This window comes from Ceratotherium simum, chromosome 15 (genome assembly GCF_057802395.1).
Source record: "Ceratotherium simum simum isolate JZ-2026a chromosome 15, ASM5780239v1, whole genome shotgun sequence".
Taxonomy (NCBI): domain Eukaryota; kingdom Metazoa; phylum Chordata; class Mammalia; order Perissodactyla; family Rhinocerotidae; genus Ceratotherium; species Ceratotherium simum.
The window spans coordinates 42,060,825-42,079,936 of record NC_141914.1 but is presented as its reverse complement, the minus strand read 5'-3'; the positions used below and the strand labels follow the sequence as shown (position 1 = coordinate 42,079,936).

Sequence of the window (19,112 nt, the reverse complement as noted above, 5' to 3'; positions counted from 1 at the left end):
GTAGCCATTTTAATGGGTGTGAGATGGCATCTCCTTGTAGTTTTGATTTGCATTCCCCCAATGAATAGCGATGTGGAGCATCTTTTCATGTGCTTGCTGGTCATTTTTATACCTTCTTTGAAGAAAAGCCTATTTAAGTCCTTTGCCCATTTTTAAATCAGGTTGTTTGTTCCCGTTGAGTTCTTTATATATTCTGGACATTAATCCTTCATCAAATATATGATTTGCAAATATTTTCTCCCATCCTGTGGGCCACCTGTTCACTCTGTTGATTGCGTCCTTCGATGCGCCCTGCCTTGTGTTTTGCTACCATGACCGATCCCGCCCTGAATTCGTGGTTTCTAGTATTGACTCCAGGCCCGGTTGCTATGACCATGAGCCATCTTCTCTTCTTCGTATTGATTTTCACACCAGTTTTTGTAACAATGAGCTCAGGATTCTAGAATAATGCTCCAGCTTTCCTGACTGATTTCACCCCCGGATCCCCCTCTCTCATCTTTTAATGAAGGCCTTAAGAGCTTGTTTTGTCCTTAAAAATGTGTAGAAAGTTGCAGTCATAAAATTTGTCATCATTCTGTTAATTCTGAAATGATAGGAAAGATCTGACTTCCAACTTTTAAAAGACACATAAAATAAGGCCAATAAAATGACAATTAAGAGCTATGTAATCCAGGGGAAGAGAGTGATCTGGGATGTTCGCTACGTAAGAGTGTCAAGAACCGTAAGAGTGTCAAGAACTGTGAAGAGTCCGAGGTTTTACCTACACACAAGCTAACAATTAGCCTGCCACAGTTTCCTGGATGCTGGAAGAACTGATGAGATTCCTCAGTCAGAGACAAAGGGCTCTTACTCACAGCAATAGCAGTAGCCAGAGTTATCTACGTTTTCCTGCACTGAATCCCTGAGCTCCAGCTGCCACAGGGTGGTGCAAAGAGAGCCAGGTGATGCCTCCACAGACAGTGGGTTGCACTGCAGGAGAGGAACTCTGAGCTCAGAGAACCCAAATCTTTTATAATGGGCAATAGGCGTGCCCGTACTTTGCTCTGGAGGGAAACAATATCTCTACCATTCAAGGCTGTTTGCTATAAAAAACATTCTTAGAAAGATAATCCAGAACAAAGAGTAGTTAGTGTCTCACTTGCAAGACATGCAGCAACATGAGAAAGCCATGCAATTGTCTCCCAACAATGAGCAGTCCCTTTTATTTTGTTCCTCAGAGATTCCTGGCTACCAAGACCAAGAGGTACATATTCCTCCTAATAAATACATAGCTTTCCTCAAAAATGGAGCATGACAGTTAATTGAGATAAGCTTTTTTTCTTGCCCTAAGTTATAAGGTGAAATAGGCACTTGGAATCTTACCTAGAACATAAATTAAATGACATAATAGATAAAGTATTCAGAGTTTTACAGAATATGGGGATTTTTTTTTCATATAGCCATTTCTTATACAGGTATGGAAAAAAAATCAAGGAAAAAATTAAACCAAATCTCTGTGAAGATATTGTTATGCACACATTCCATGTAGTTTAATAGTAATAAAATTTTAAATGTCTGATTTTCAATATGTTAATATTTACAGGGTATGTATAAATAGCCAAAATTTAGTCTAATGCAAATCATGGATAGGAGAACATAGTTAATTTTTGTTTGTTTGTTTTATATTTACAGAATTCAGATGCCTGGATTTCTCTCCCATTTTGATAAACGGAAGCACCTTATTCAACATATTAAAAACAAACATTGACGACCTATTCTGTTCTAGACACTGTGCTATTTACTGCATACACAGAGATAAATAATAAACGGTCCCCACCCTTAAGAAACAATCCTAAGCATCCCAAGTAGCTTGTGTGTCTTCTATTCATTTTCTTCCCTGTCACCAATCCATGTGGATGGCTTAATTCTACAGAAAGGAGGAGAAGCTCAGCTTGTTAATACGCAAGCAGTTGGCAAGCAAATGGAGGCTTCCTTACTTGGATTGCATTTTGTCACTGTCATTTGGTGAGCTTCTTTATGTTAGAGCTACGCTACCCAATATGGTAGGGAATAGACAAATCTGGCTATTTAACCAAAATAAAATAAAATAAATCAGTTCTTCAGTCACACTAACCATATTTCAAATGCTCAATAACCACATGTAGCTAGTGGCTACAGTGTTGAGCGGTGCAGCTCTAGAACATTTCAGAATGTTCTAGAACGTTCTAGTACATTCTAGAACGTTGCAGAATGTACTATTAAACAGAACTGTTTTAGAGTATGGCTTTGCTTGTTTTTTTTTGTTTGTTTGTTTGTTTGTTTTTTGAGGAAGATCAGCCCTGAGCTAACATCCATGCTAATCCTCCTCTTTTTGCTGAGGAAGACAGGCTCTGAGCTAACATCTACTGCCAATCCTCCTCCTTTTTTTTTTTTTTTCCTCCAAAGCCCCAGTAGATAGTTGTATGTCATAGTTGCACTTCCTTCTAGTTGCTGTATGTGGGACGTGGCCTCAGCATGGCTGGAGAAGTGGTGCGTCGGTGCGCGCCCGGGATCTGAACCTGGGCCACCAGTAGCAGAGCGGGCGCTCTTAACCGTTAAGCCACGGGCCCGGCCCTGGCTTTGCTTGTTAAGGTGTGGTCTTTGGTTATGAACTGGGTATGCCCTAGAGTTGGTATTTTCAATTTTCCATAGCAACAGATTACTCAATATGTCAGACTGAAGCCCAAATGAGATAGACATACAGATATGCAGATATATAGATACATATACAGACAGGTATACAGATATAGATACAGATAGATATAGATATAGATATAGATATAGATATAGATATAGATATAGATATAGATATAGATATTTATTGTACACAGGTACCCAACTCTTCACATTCATTTTCAAGGAGAAAAAGGATCAGTCAGTCATTATAAGAAGAATCAACGCTCTGAACTTTATATCTGAGTAGGTCATAGTTTCAGTAATTCTTTGTGGCTTTTCCCCTATGATTGAAATTTTCCTGGCTGCTGTATTCTTGATGGTGATTTTGTTGGAAAGTATAAAATCTGTAATTACCACATTAGCTCACAGACGAATTAGACAGGGTACATTCTTTGCAAATGTCATTTGATATTTGCATGTGGTACTTAAATTCCTCCCAGTGTTAATGCACCACAGAGATCTTTGTAGAGTTTCTGAGTTGTTTCTTTTGTTAATTTTGATTCTGCTTGCAGCAAGCATTTTAGGAGTTAGTGGAAAAGTTAGACTTTTGTGTTTTATAATGCCATTGACGCTTAGTGAGCTTAATAAAAAAATGAGAATCCAAGACCTATGTGAGGAGATTTTAATATCTGACCTACTGTTTCCTTGAATTAATTATTGGAGAAGTAGAACGGGCTCCCAAAATCTGATCCTCAGAGTTCAAGAAGGGGGAAGAAATAAGACAAGTACAGATGGACATAATGAACTGCATTACAAGTTGATTAAATGTCATAATGAATACATATTCCCATGCAATCATTTTTGAATTTTACATTTGGTTTCTATGGTTTCCACTAGTAGTGTGACTAGGATGGCTAATTTCCCCAGACTTAGAAGCAGAAGCATGCAGGGTGCGTGTAGTTTCACTCACATGTGGAATCTTCCTCACATTTGTATATCATCTATTTTGGCTCTTGGCACCATTTCTCACTAGTATCTTCAATGGTCAGGTGTTTTTGAATTTTCATCGTTGTCACAGGTGTTAATTTTCATGAATGGAGTTGTTCATCTTGCAAATATGATTTGACTTTAAATATTTTTAAATTATGTGTGTACTCTGGGTTTATTTGTTTCTTTTGTCATATAAGGAGGATCTTGCATATAGTGATCCTCTGGCCAACTTCAGCACTTCTCTTCTATAGAGAGTCCTCACTGGGCCTCTTAGTCATGTACAGATTTGCACATATTCACCCCCATATTCCCTTCTAATTAATAATCCAATGTGAGCTGACAGAATGCATTAGAATTTTATGACTTCTAACTGGAAATCCTTTAAAAAGTTTATAGTAGTTTTTATTTTTTTTGGTGAAGATGATTGGCCCTGAGGTAACATCCACTGCCAATCCTCTTCTTTTGCTGAGGAAGATTGGCCCTGGGCTTCTGTGCCCATCTTCCTCTACTTTTTTATATGTGGGATGCCTGCAACAGCATAGCTTGATAAGCAGTGAGAGTAGGTCTGAGACCAGGATCCGAACCTGCGAACCCCAGGCCATCAAAGTGAAGCATGTGAACTTAACCACTACGCCACTGGGCCAGCCCCTACAATAGTTTTTAAATTGCAATTCAAAACAAAGTTAAAGAACACAGATAAGCCAAAAAATTTTATTTCCTTAAAATGAGTGTTTATAGTCTCTTACCCCACTCCTACAAAGATAGGCAATGTTAACATCAGGGTCAGAAACTATTTCTATGTATATATGTGTATGCATATATTTTTTTTTTCACAAATCCAGGGCCATATATTATATGTTATTTTATAATATAATTTTTTAGTTCACTATTTATCCTGAACATATTTCCTATCCTATAATATTTTAAGAAATTACATACTGTTCTAGAATATAATTTGTAATGGTTGCATAGAAGTGCAATGTTTGCAAATACCATAATTTATTGAACTATCCCTATCGCTGGATAATTTGGTTGTCTCTGACATAGTGGCTTTATCATCAATACCTTTTGATTTGTTCACTCTGGTACATATTTACTTTTCATATTAGCACAGAAATTTCTGAAAATTATTAGAAATAGTCAAATTTTAGTCTTCTTCTATCCTTACATAACAACCCACCTTAATTTTGCTCATGCAGAACAATGATTCATAGCTTATTGGACGAAGCCCTGTGGAATTGCTCCTTTTCTCAGCATTCTATTCTTTGACTTTTTGCCACTTGCCAATGTCTCTTTTCTACACTCTCTCTTGCTCTCATCCTCTGTCTTCCTAAAAATCTACTCCTATGTATTTCATTAACAGGAAGGGGCATATTTAATTAACAATAACTTAATGTTTTCCTTTCTGAGGTTATTTGCATTTTAACAGGGATCAAACCTTTATGTTAACAAGAGACTAATGGAGGAATTGGAGGCAGCTGCCAGAGGTTTGGAGAAGATCCTATAAACAAATCCTATAATGTATTGCTTATTCTTCTTATTTTAAGGTTTGGGGGTAAATGTTACCTGCTCTGTTTACTCATCAGTTAAGTTGCAAATATGCTTGACATACCTCAAATCCTTTATATGGGTCAAAATAGCAAACTAGAGAGTTAGAAACTTCAGGCAGAGATTACACGTTGCTGCAATGCTGGGATGCCTAGTAAGTGCCAAGCATACAACAGACACATAATAAATATGTGTTGTTTAATTGATCAACTAACAGTGACTCAGGCTGCGGTCATCATTCTCTAGATTGCTGACTTTATTTGCTTTTGCTACCAATCCCTGCAATTCTGTTACAGATAATATGCAGGAGATGCCCTAGAGCTATGGTCATGGTTCCTTCATGTAGAGGAGAAAGAGTGGTCCTACAAAATCAGAAAAATTTGTACTGAGTCAAAGAGCAGAAAATGAGAAATGGTGGTAGACAGGAAAAACTCCATCCCCGTTATGCAAAAAATATGAACAAGACATGGCTCTGCCAACAGTCCAATAAGGGAGATAATCATTTAAGAAAGTCATTATTATAAATGCAATAACAGAATAATATACATGGTAAAATAGGACCAGAAGAAGGAGTCCTGAACTCTGCCTGGAGAGGTAGAAGAAATCTTCACCCAAAGGACACTGCTTGAGAAGGGTCTTGAAGGATGAATAAGAGTTGTTAGGTATATGAGAAAAGAGAAGGAACACAACATGCAAAAGGGTGAAAGAATGTGTCAAGTTCAATAAACTGCAGATATTACGATTCTGGGGTACAAAGTGTCAGCCACAGAGCAGCAGAGAATCAGATTGGAGAGGTAGGCCTAGAATTATCACGGAGGCTTTGTGTTCTGTACTAAGGATGTGGGGTTATGTTCTCTAGGCCAGTGGTTCACCGTCCCAGCTGCACGTTAGTACCACCTGAGGAGATTTAAAAAAAATACAGATGGGGCCAGCCCTGACGGGCTGGTGGTTAAAGTTTAGCACTCTCACCACTTCAGGGGTCTGGGTTCATTTCCCGGTTGTGGAGCCACACCACCCATCTGTCAGTTGCCATGCTGGGGTGGCAGCTCACAAAGAAGAACTAGAAGGACTTACAACTAGAATATACAACCATGCACTGTGGGGGCTTTGGGGAGAAAAAAAAAAAAGAGGAAGATTGGCAACAGGTGTTAGCTCAGGGTAAATCCTTCTCTGCAAAAAAAAAAAAAAAAAAAATACAGATCACCAGCCTCTACCTATGTGTGTTTGAGGGGGTAGCAGAGATACTAGTTCAACTTTGGATGCAACAAGTCGGGGATACCTGTGGGGCATCAAAGGTAGAGATGGAGATATCCCATGAATGGTTAGATACATGAGTCTGGAACTTTGCATAAGTCTGTGAGTCCTGTATTTCAGTGGGTACAGAGAGTGCATGGTGCATTAGCCTAAGTATAGGTAAAGTTGTGCTTTAGGATAGGAAAGATATTCAGGATAAACAGTGAAGTAAAAAAAAATTCACATTATAAAATAACATAATATATGACCCTGGATTTGTTGTCTTGGGACAACAGGGGTGAGGATGCAGGGAGCAAGGAGAAGCAGGAGGAAAGGATCACAAAGAGACATGAAAAAACTTTCTGAGGTGATGGGTATGGTCATTATGTTGATTGTGGTGATGGTTTCATGAGTCTATACATAAACTCATCAAAATATATTCTTTAAATATATGTAGTTTATTGTATGCCAATTATACGTCAATAAAGTTTTAACAAAAATCAATTACCTGTCATTCTTGGTGACCGTATTAGTCTTCTACTTTTACTTCATTAAAAAGAAGCCCATGACTTGCTGTGGAACTTGAGCAAGTTACTAACACCCCTGGGATTCAATTTTCTCAATTTTAAGAACAGAGTTGCCTTCTACCATGATAAAAGGTCCCTTTCCTCATCTCTAATCTATGATATATAAGCCAAATTCAAGAAGACAGAGGAAGTCCTAAACTTTGATACTTAACGCTAAAGAAAATTTTCTGGGATAAGGAGGGGCGGCAGTATTATAATTTGACATGCAGACTCTGACTTTGGCTCTTGTACCATCAGCTGCCATGGATTCTTTTATTGATTTCTCAGTTTGTGAGGCATCTGTGGAAGATTACGCCTGAGCCCAGGCCGACTCGGTCCCAGGATAATAATCAACTGGCAGGAGGATTCGAAGGATCTGAGCCCCTGGGTCCTTTCAGATTTCCATTTAGACCTTATACAATTAGAACAAACTTGTAGTATCCATGAGATTGAAATTGATGTGAAAATTTCACATGATGCTGAAAAACCAGAATGCTTTAAAATTCAGTTCCAAAAATGCTTTTCAAATGTTTACAGACAATGTTTTCTGGAATGATAGGAACTGAAAGGAATGTGGATAATTTTATTCATATTAATCTTTATTTTCCAAATAATAACAAAAAACAAACAAATAAATAATACTAGCATTCACTGAATGCTTACTTGGTTGCAGGCACTGTGCTTAATGCTTTGCATATGTTATATCATTTAATCTTCAAAACTATTCAATGTTATTATTTACTTTTTTATTAAAAAACAAAAAACAAAAAATGAAGCATGATGCTACTGAGATACACGCCCAATGTCAGACAGCTCTTGAAGTGCCCGGCATTAACAATTCTCACCACAGTATTTACAGATCATGAGCTGAACCTGAGCCATGGGTTTTGGAGTCTGCTCCATTCCACTTCCAACTTACAGACTGGCCTTCAGAAAATCACTAACCCTCTTCACATCCCAGTGTCTGCATTTTGAAAATGAAGATAATGATATTCTTCCAAACCACACACATGGAGGACATAAGGAATATGACATAATCAGATGACAAAGAAAACATATTTGCATTGACAGCACTGTCTTCTACAAAGAAAATATATTTGCATTGATAGTACCATCTTCTATTTCAAAAATAATTTTTATAGGTTTGGTATTTATCATTTATAGGTATATCCCAAATGTCAATCAAATTAACACTGTTTTTTAAGATTAATCTAAAATCAACTCAACCCTTCTATCCCTTTAGGAAGTAGAAAACCCACTCCCTTTCCCCACCACCCCATCTTTAGAGAGATTTCTATTAACTGGCATTTTCATGGACACCAGTAGTTCTCATTTCCTATTCTCACTGAACTCTGAGTCTTACTGTTATCTCATCCCCAATGGGTATTCTTTTTGCTCTGTCTTACACAAAACAGGGACGGGCAAAGACTTTTCCTTGATTTCTCCAAAATGATGTCAATTATTTTTGTAGATGACTTCTCTGAAATTTTAAGACAATGAAAGAGAGGAGTCACCACACAAAATTGCATAGAAAACATTTTAAAACTGAATGTTAGGTAATCCTTTTCTTAAAACTCCTTCAATAGTCCTGCTAGCAGGAATTATTCACCACTGGCTCTCTTCATGAAGGCTCCAGTCTCCTGCCATATAATTTGAGCACTTCTCCTGTCTGACTAATCTCTCTCTCATTTTTCTCTTCCTCACTAAAACCCCCAAATTTGTGACAACTTTCCATGCTGGACCATTTAGCTAATACTTCCATATATTTCCTTCCAGACCATAATCCTCGGTCACCATCTTCCACACCATAGGCAGTTTCCTTTTCAAAAACATTTGTCTCCCTAAGAGGAACTCAGACGCCATTCACTAACATACACTTTTTAAAAAAATCTCATTTCATGTTTAATGTACTAATACCTTGCTAATTGGGAATTACTTGTTTGATGACCTTAACATAAACCAGAAAGTAAGCATAAATGGTTCCTGGGACGCCAAAGTCACCATCTCAGGCAATTTATTTATAAAAATAAAATTGTATGAGAAGTAGCAGTAATGACCAAAATGATAATAAAAACAGTCAAAGAGTTTGTCTTGGGGGGCCGGCCCAGTGGCGTAGTGGTTATGTTCGCACGCTCCATTTTGGTGGCCCGGGGTTCATGAGTTTGGATTCCAGGTGTGGACTGACACACCACTCATCAAGCCATGCTGTGGAGGCATCCCACATACAAAATAGAGGAAGATGGGCACAGATGTTAGCTCAGGGCCACTCTTCCTCAGCAAAAAGAGGACGATTGGCAATGGATGTTAGCTCATGGCCAAACTTCCACACACACACAAAAAAGAGTTTGTCTTAAATGTAAAAAAAAGAAACCTCAGAAGCCAAAGTTTCTTTAGTAAAAATGCTGACTTCTATTGTTAAAAAATGAGCTGTAATATGGGGCCGGCCCCATGGCCTAGTGGTTAAGTTTGGTGCACTCTGCTTCAGGGGCCTGGATTTGGTTCCTGGGTGTGGACCTACACCACTTGTTGGTGGCCATGCTGTGGCAGCGACCCACATACAAAATAGAGGAAGATTGGCAACAGATGTTAGCTCAGGGTGACTTGTCCTCTAAAAAAAATAAATAAATAAAGAGCTATAATAAAGGAGTATAAGAACAGTTCCTGGATATGACATGCCCTCAGATATGATTATAATACATCAATGCATTAACTTATCATGTGATGAATGCTTAAAAACTCACAATCATGATAAAATAAGGTACACACTAAGATAAGCCAACTCTGCCACACTAATAGGAAAGAAAAGAAAGAAACTAAAACATTACTGTAGGAAAAAAGCAAAAACAAAAAAAAAAACTACCATTGGAACATAAGAGCCTACAATTCTTTTTTTAACTAGTAACTAGTAGAGGCAGTATAAAGCTTTCAGTTAAAATCCTTGAAACTCACTGCTAGTTTTAAATCCAAGACCACCGGCTAAAAATCAGCAACTATATGAGGTAAGTTTTGTAAAAAAAAAATCTGATTGAAAGATTTACGTATTTGACCACAATATTTTAATAAATGTAAATAAACAGATTAATTATTGACTGCCTACTCTGTACAGCAAAATCTTCAAGAAGAAGATGCCATTGACCTAGGATTTAAAGGATGAATAACATTTACTCAATTTAGAGCCATGAGCATTCCAGGTGGAAGGAGCACACAAGCAAAGGCACAAACATGCCAATTACTTTTGTTTGTTTGTTTGTTTATTGTGGTAACACTGGTTTATAACATTGTATAAATTTCAGGTGTACATCATTATACTTCTATTTCTGCATGGATTACATCATGTTCTCATGTTCACCACCTAAATACTAATTACAATCCATCACACACACATGTGCCTAATTATCCCCTTCGCCCTCCTCCCTCCCCCCTTCCTCTCTGGTAACCACCAATCCAATCTCTGTCTCTATGTGTTTGTTTGTTGTTGTTATTATCTACTACTTAATGAGTGAGATCATATGGTATTTCACCTTCTCCCTCTGACTTATTTCACTTAGCGTAATACCCTCAATGTCCACCCATGTTGTCACAAATGGTTGGATTTCATCATTTCTTATGGCTGAGTAGTATTCCACTGTGTATATATACCACATCTTCGTTATCCATTCATCTTTTGATGGTGTGCCAATTACTTTTTATTCCATCAGGACACAAAGAAGATCACCATGAATGGGTAGAATGTAGCTCCTAAAATGAAAAGCTGAGGGGTCACTACTCCAATGAAATGAGTGATGGAATGATTAATTTAAGTTAAAATAAGTACTTAGGAGTACTGGTAGAGTGGATAAAAAGTTCTGAATTTTCTTTTTTTTTTTTTTGAGGGAGATTAGAGGGGTTTGGGGAAGAGGATTCAATATTGAGGCAAGTTACTAACAAAAATATGTACATTTAATTTAAACAAATTTACAGTTCAGTCCTATGATATGACTAATACTATTGTCTAATACAAATGTCCAGAACACATATTTCTCTATTTGTGTTTATTATTTCTTTATTATATGCATATTATGTTATTTATCAAATAACCCCAAATACCTGAAACATCTAGACTTAGTATACAAGGAAATAAATAATATCCCTGAGTGGTCTAGTGCCCATTCCAACAAAGAATGCATTCACCATATCCCTAAAATCTCAGGCTATTTTTCCATTCCCCTTCAGTTCAAAGATCTTGCCCAGCCACAGACTTTGAGGCTAGAATCAGTTCAGGGAATTTTATACCTAAGCAACTCACCTTAGCCATTAGTGCTCTGTCTATACCCCATATTTTTAAGTAATATGCTAATGTTTGAATGTTAAAGTTTTCCAAATAATAAAATTTTCTATGAATGACCTAGCCAAAAGTACACACCACATTAGCAATTCATTATTTTTAATTTAGACTTCATGAGTGCCTTACGTCAAGCCCTAACAAGACACAAAACAATTCATTCTGACAAGTATTGGGTTCTGCCTTTCGATATTTTAAGAGTGCATTCCTTTCTCTCATGAATTCAAATGCTGTACTTTCTGGGCTTAACCTCTGTCTCAAACTGTCAAGATGATAACCATCTGTTTGATTGGTAATTGTTCTTTTTATTATGTTTGACACACTTTTAATTGTTTCTATTGATTTATTCTTCCTAGCAATTGTACATGGTGATCAGAATATTTAATATATGACTTTCCTGCTTTGCCTTCAAGGAGATGGTGTAAGTCGTGTTCAAAAATATATTTTAAAAAATTCTTATCAAGACAGTGTTATGAACTTTGCACATTAAACAGGTATAAAGTATTTAGCAAATTGGCTCTTGCTCCCATAAAGAAATTCTAAAAATAAGATTTAAACTAGATTATAAAATAATCTAAAAATCACACACACAAACAAAAACAATTGAGCAAGGAATAGGAAAAGATAGAAATGTGATGACGAGCAAAGGTTTTCATAGTGAGATCAGAAAAATTAAGGACCAGTTTGCTGAATCAAACAAAATCTGTAAGGCAATTAAATGTTTTCCAAGTAGACTATTCCATCCATCACTCTCCTCTTTTCTCCCTCTTTCTTAGCCTAGAAAGGAACAGTAGTGGAAATTCTGCCGAGATTCTTATACATTGTGAAAATTGCCCAGTCAGCTTTCTAGAAGCTACAGAATTCCAATTACCATCAGATCTTCATAGGATTTGGAATCAGATTTGTTCAAATTTTGTCTAGTTGCCAATTGTGGCAAAATCAACTGGACAGTTTTCTGTCTTTCTGAACTATACATTTAAGTTTTTATACCAGAAAAATGTATCCTATACCAGGTTCTTTTCCAAAACTTTTGCATTTTCCTGAAACCCTATGATGTTCTTCCCTCTCCATCCTTGTGCAGTAGTCTCCTTTAAACCCGGCACAGCAGTGTCAACAGGACTTTTCATGGAGGAAGTACACGGGTGACCCCTGAACAACCAACTACCTTGCAGACTGACTTTCTCCTCAAATTTTGCTCCTAGATGCCCAGAGCGCCTGCCTGGACAGACATATCCTATATCTTCAGATGAGAGAGAGAAATGAACTCCTAGAGGGCAATATGACTTCTAAGATTCAAATTGAGAAGGAAAGTCAAACGCTTCAATCTTTTTTACAGGACTAGAAAAAATTGTGTGCATTTACCTGATGGCAGTGAGCAACGCTTGCTCTCCGTGCCAGTGAAATTCATCTTGAAGCTGACATAAACTGTGCCTGACTTCAGAATACTAGCTCCTTCTGCTGTTGTCTGACAGCACCACCCCTTCTGAGGTTCTTCTGGCTTTGTGCTGTGGACATTTGATTTCTGGATAGATAGTTGATTGGATAGTTTGATTTTGTGAAGGTTCGACGAATCTAATGATATTATTTTCCCATACAAGTTATATGCATGTGAAATTAAAATTGGGCGTGGTTAAGAGGAGCCCTTTCTGCCCATTTTCCCTTCGCATCATTCACCAGGTGCAGATATCTTGGGATGAGGGGATCTACATTTTAAGTTATTTTGGATGCTTAAGTAAGCCCTGGGTGAACATGAAGGTTGGATGAGTCAACTAGAATTTCAGAATTGGCCAGACTTACTTTGGAGCTGGGACTTGCAGCTGGCAACTGGGCAGTGATTCAGGAGGTAGCTGATGCTAAAAAAAAAAAAAAAAAAAAGTATGAGACTTACATGCCTATAATCAGTTCCTAAACTCTTTAAAAACACCCTTAATTTTCCTTGTGGTAGTTTCTTTTCCCATCCAAAGGGTTTCTGGATGTTAATTTTAATCTGATTTCACCAGGATATCAACGTGGAGGGAATAAAGAGCAAGGCAGATGAGTAACAAAGGATTTTATCTGAGCCTCAATCATTCACTGATGCCTCTGGCTGAAAATACCAGAAAAATGAAAGTGATGTAAACAGCTAAGAGCAAATTTAAGAAGAGAAGCTGGAATGCTCAAGTCTAAAGAGAATCATTAGAGGAAAGAGAAACTCAGAAATCGCTAAGTGTAACCTGAGAAGGAGAAGTTGGTAGAAGAAGAGGGGGAGGGAAGGAGAAAGAATACAGAGGAAGAAGGAGAAGGGGAGAGAAACAAGGGAAAAAGGAATGAATTTCATCACTTGATAAGAGCAGGTCCTCACCTTAAGCACAGTTTTGCTGTCATAAGATGACTCCAACATCTCAGTAGCTTACAACAATAACATTTATCTCTCATGCTGCATGTGTATCACCGGTCAACTGCCACTGGGCAGTTCATGGTCTTCACTTAGGATTCTCGCTGACTGACAGAGAGGCCTTACTGGAGATTTCAGAGGGGAAACAGCATGACGAAATCACAAGGCAGAAGCTCAGAGGGACATGCTTCACCTCCGATCACATTTCATTTGTCAAAGCAAGTCACATGGCCAAGTCTGAAGCCAATGGGGTGAGAATGTATATTCTGAACAATACATAATTATCTAACAACATGTAATAACTAAAAATGTTTTGATCTTCACAAAAAGGCAAGATAGAAAGTTTTGGTCAGGGTATTTTGTAGAATGTCCTTCAGTTTAGGTTTTTCTGATGCTTTTCTCATAATTAGATTGAGGTTATGGGTTTTTTGGGAGAAAGACCACAGAGGAAAAGTGCCATTCTCATCACATGATATCAAGGGTATATGCTATCAACATGACCCATCACTGTTGATGTTAACCTTGGGGGAGGGCTTGTCAGATTTCTCCACTGCAACGTTATTTATTGCTGCTCTTTTCTGTACTGTACTTTTTGGAAGGAAATCACGACGCACAGCCCACACTTCAGGAGTGGGGAGTTATGGTCCACCTCCTTGAGGGCATTTCCCCCTTTTTACTGGGGAGGAGTCTGAGGCTTAGAGACTTTAAGTCCAAGTTGACATAGTTATTAAGTGGCATGAAGTTCGAAACCCATGTCTGTCTGATGTATAAAACTATTCTTTCTTCAGTACTACATAAAAAGAAGCATAAAAATAGGGAAATGGTTAGAAAAATAGAAGGATATATCTATGAGTTGTTTCACTGAAGTATGTAGGGAGGTATGGCCCCTTGATACCAGATATTCAGATAACGATTCCTTTAACTTGCCACTCACTAGCGTTGGGACTGGAGAGTGATGCTCCTTGATGTTTATAACACTATCCAATTATTGTCCCAATATGGTTTCACTGTCTATCTCTCTTTCTACAAATATAAGACTCCATTCTCATCACTAAGCCATTTTTCCAAAGGGAAACCAAGTCCTTGGAGCACTGTGAGGGCAGAGTAGAGGATGAAAGTGATTTTATCTGAACTTTTGTGGCCAAGAGATAGCTTCTAAGCAGTGTTGTTTTTTTCTTTTTTTAAAGAGAGTTATAACTCGAGCTCTGCCTAATAAAGAGAAGGTATGTTTCTGTCACAGAAATAGCTTTCGGACAAATGAGAAACTGTCACTGAGGCTGAGAAGCAGAGCAACAGGATGGTCTATGTCTGGTGAGTGAAAATTCTGTGAGGTTTTCCTTCTTACCATGGAGGTACAATTTAGAGATGACATTTTAAAGTATGTGTCAAGTCCCTTATCTACTGTTCTTTTGAAGTGTCATTGACAATGCAGTTCAAAGACAGAAATGACCATGTAACAGTATTGAGTTGTGTTTTCTGAACTAGGATCAAATCTTCCTTCTGACAAAAAGCTAAGTTACAGAGAATGTATAAAGATAAAACAGAGTTTGGGGACATTCTATATATTTCATATGAAGAAAAGCCTTTTTTCTATCCATTGTCATAAACAGAATAGAGACTACTTGGTGTCTGAGTCACATGTGCATACCATATGTTTAATTGTATCATACGATACCCTTGAACACGATTAGTTTAAATATTCTCATGTGCAGAGATTTCTAAGTAGACTGAGTTCTTGGCTGGTAATCATGAAGTCGAGTTATTCACCCCTATTTCTCATACTATAGAGACATTTATATTTTCAGTCATAATTTTCTCCTTCAATTGCCGAGATTATCTAGACTTTCTGAGGCTGTTCTGTAAATCCTAAACAATGATTGAGCTCCAGAAACTGTTTTGTTTGCGACTATGACCCAGCACTTAGTACGTTCTAGAACATTGTATACACTTAATAAATGTATGCTAAATGAATACTGAATAAATGTTTTCAAAAGAGAAGCACTGTGTGAATTTAAGACAGTCATAAAATACACAACTACATCCAAAATGAAAGGCCATGTCTAAAGTCTAAGATCATTAATTTCCCTCAGGTCAGAATAAAGCTTATTTTTATGAGACTAAGTATAATAAAGTCTGTATTGCATAACTGTGTGATAGCATGTTTTCTTCCAAATATCCTGATCAAAGGCAAGAGCCCCAAAAGTGGACACTGATAACTGACCTCTGTGCTATGCCTCCAGGAAGTCACGAAAATTTACTGACCACTAGGCTGCTACCCATGTGAACAGAAACAAATTTTTCTTTTGATAAGTCAGTAAAATTATATCTTCTTTTACTAAATGACAAAATTGATTGAAAATTAATACTTAATGCTGGTGAGAATATGCTGAGGGAGTTACCCTCCTCTACGGCTGGTGTCAGAGTATTCTGATACAACTTCTTTGGGAAATAATTTGGGAATATATACACAGAGGCTTAAAGAGTTCATAGACTCTTTTTTTTCTTTTTTAACAAAGGAGTTCTACTTCTAGATATTTACCTAAAATAAATCATCAGAGATTTTGTCAGAGATTAGTGTTTGAGGATGTAAAGATGTCTGTTACATAATAATACTGAAAATTTTGAAAGAACTTAAATGGTTAATAATAGATGACTGCCTAAATAAATTAGGAAATATGCACTCAATAGAGTATTATCCATCCCTTAAAATGAATTATCTATATATGTCGAGGGGAGGTATTGAATTCTAGTTTTTTCACTTTCAAGTTCTATGACCTTGAACAAGGGTCTTATTTAATCCAAGTTGCTACTTTAACTTAATTGTGCTCTAATATTTTAGGCAATGTTTGTTTTTGAACTCAGTGCTCATTTTTATCCAAGTTACACATGATCATAATTTAGAGAGTCAATGTGTTGTACAAGGCTTATTACAGAAAAACAGCAGAACTCTAACTACCTCTTTGCAATTTTTGTTCCCCAGAGGCAGCCACATTCAGCCGTTTTAACTGATTCTTAGGATATTTGCCTCCATACTTCCACCACTCTAAAAACAAAGAAAGAAAGAAGCAAACAAGCTATTATCTATTGACTTTCTACTATGTAAAATTATAATTTAGCTTTCTTTCACCGCCTCTATCCCCAGCATACACATACACCCTTACTCTTTCCCCTTTCTCCCAAAAGAGTTTTATCATAATTTTGGTTACATCACTACAGTGTGTATAGTATTATGACCATATAAACATGAGACCTTGATGAGTCATATTGGGTACTATTATTACTTTTCCTTTTCTGAGCAAGTTTTGGTTTTTTTAAAAGTTTTTTAAGTGGTGTTATTGTTTATTCTTGGCTTCCTACATATTTGTAATTTTTTTATTCACAAACACTTCCCCAGTTGTGAAAATCTTTTTTCAATATGCACATACATATTAAACATCAATTTCATCCTCCTAAATAAATTCTCCCATGAGCCTTCCGACTTCCCACATCTGGACTGGCTGAAGCTTAGCTATTATTTTGGGGTCTTCTTTCCGGCTTTTGCATGGGATTTCCTTTTTCCTGGATTCCGCGTCTTTCTCTCTCTTAGTTTTCTTCTTTGTTTGGGCAGAGCACAGACTCCTGAGAAAGTGCACATAAGAGGTAAAATTTTTGAGACTGTGTACGTCTAAAATTTTAAAAAGTTTACTCTCATACTTAACTAATAGTTGGCTGGGAATAGAAAACTAGACTAGAAATCATGTGCCCTCAGAATTATGAAGGCTTTGATCAATTGCCTTCTAGTTTCTAGAGTTGCTAATAACAGGCTCCATAAGAAAAGCTAACATTTTCTCAGCACTATGTGTCAGTAACACTTCTGCACGTATTTATGTTTATTACCTTATGTAATTCTCACAACAAAGCTGTGAGGTAGGTACTACGTTTAATCTCCAATTTACAGATATGGAAGTTGAGACAGGGTTGCAATAACTTTCCCAGAGTTACAGGGCTTGTCAGTACAGAGTTCAGGATTAGAATCTAGGTGAGCTGGGTGGAGAGCTCATGTTCTTAACCTCCATGTCTCACCGACAAACTGATTAGTGATATTTTCAATGAAGTGTGAACTCCTAATCTGAATACTTTTGTTATTTTTTTTATTATTTTGCATTCAGTATCCTGAAATTTCACACGGCTGTGTCTTGTGGTGGGTCTTTTCTCATTCATTATCATGAATACACAATGAGCCATTTCAATGTGGAAATGCTGTGCCTCAGTTCTGGAGAAGTTTCTTTTTTTTTTTTTTTTTTTAATTTTATTTATTTTTCTTCCCTCAAAGCCCCAGTAGATAGTTGTATGTCATAGCTGCACCTCCTTCCAGTTGCTGTACGTGGGACGCGGCCTCAGCATGGCCAGAGAAACAGTGCGTCGGTGCGCACCCGGGATGGGAACCCGGGCCGCCAGCAGCGGAGCGTGCTCATCCAACCGCCAAGCCACAGGGCCGGCCCTGGAGAAAGTTCTTGAATTATTTCTGTATTAGTTTCCTCCCTTCCATTTTCTCTGTTCTCTTGTTTCTAGATTTCACTTTCTATTCTCTGCCTGTTCTATTTTCCATAGCTTTGCCTCTTTGCTTTACTTTCTATAAGCTTTCCTCAACTTTATCTTGCAAAATTTCTGTTAAATTTTTCATTTCTATTATATTTTAATATCCAAGAGCTCTTCTTTGTGTCCTCTGAATGTACTTCTTTAAAGCATTCTGGGTTTTTTCCCCCAAAGGTTTATTATCTCACGAATATATCTCATATATTCATATGCACATTAATCAGAATGTTTTGAGTTTTTAGAAAGTTTAATCCAAGTTGCTGTTTTTATTTCCACTAGTATTATATATGTACTATCTGGTGGTCACAGGCTATTTGTATTAGAAATTTGCCCGGAAGGGTGGTGTACAGGTGGGTGCAGCTTGTTGACTGGGCATCTGTGTAGTGAAATGGCTGGGCTGTTTCATTAGGGAATTCTTGCTGTCGGTATCTTTCAGTTTTTCTCTTGGGCTAGGCTGATTCCTAAGAGATAAGCATTCCAGTCTCCTGCCTGAACAGGAAGAGTCTGACTGCCAGCATTTTGGAAGGCAAGTAGGTGAAGAGAGGTACACATGGTATCCAAATCCCCTGCTCTGACGCAGCAACCACACCCTTAAAAGCACTGGTCTCCCATTTAAGGACCCTCTATTTTACCCTTTCCCTGGACTAAACCTCCAGTATCTTGCTGGAGAGGGGTGAGGAGAGGGGAGAGAGGAGCAGTTACCTCCATGTGTGGAGCAGGATTCCAGATCTGGGGCTTGAACTGCTGCTTCAACACTATCAACCATTTCTCTAGTTTTTAGCCCTACCTTCTCCTCCACTTTTTGGTGTCTCTCCTGAGTTTTGGGGTCAGTTACAAAAGGCAAAATGAATTGCTTTTCAAATTTTCTCAC

At 37.5% G+C, this 19,112-nt stretch overlaps 1 protein-coding gene and 1 long non-coding RNA gene across 3 annotated transcripts in view; one reads left to right on the top strand and one right to left on the bottom strand.

Annotated features, from left to right (window-relative positions):
* LOC147915188 (uncharacterized) overlaps positions 1-2,258 on the top strand; it is a 59,680-nt gene extending 57,422 nt beyond the window's left edge. The window contains exon 3 of the mRNA XM_087439975.1: positions 1,672-2,258. Coding sequence (XP_087296101.1) covers positions 1,672-1,802 — 131 coding nt within the window. The 3' untranslated portion in view covers positions 1,803-2,258. The remainder of the gene's footprint in view (positions 1-1,671) is intronic.
* LOC147915187 (uncharacterized) overlaps positions 1-16,706 on the bottom strand; it is a 74,178-nt gene extending 57,472 nt beyond the window's left edge. Inside the window, exons 1-2 of one of the 2 annotated variants that reach the window (XR_015554494.1) lie at positions 16,623-16,706; positions 13,090-13,145 (exon numbers count right to left, since the gene is read on the bottom strand). This is a non-coding gene — a long non-coding RNA (uncharacterized LOC147915187). Of the gene's footprint in view, positions 1-13,089; positions 13,146-13,633; positions 13,837-16,622 lie in introns of those variants that run through there. The other variant, XR_015554493.1, reaches the window with a different exon arrangement.
* Positions 16,707-19,112: the final 2,406 nt, after the last annotated feature.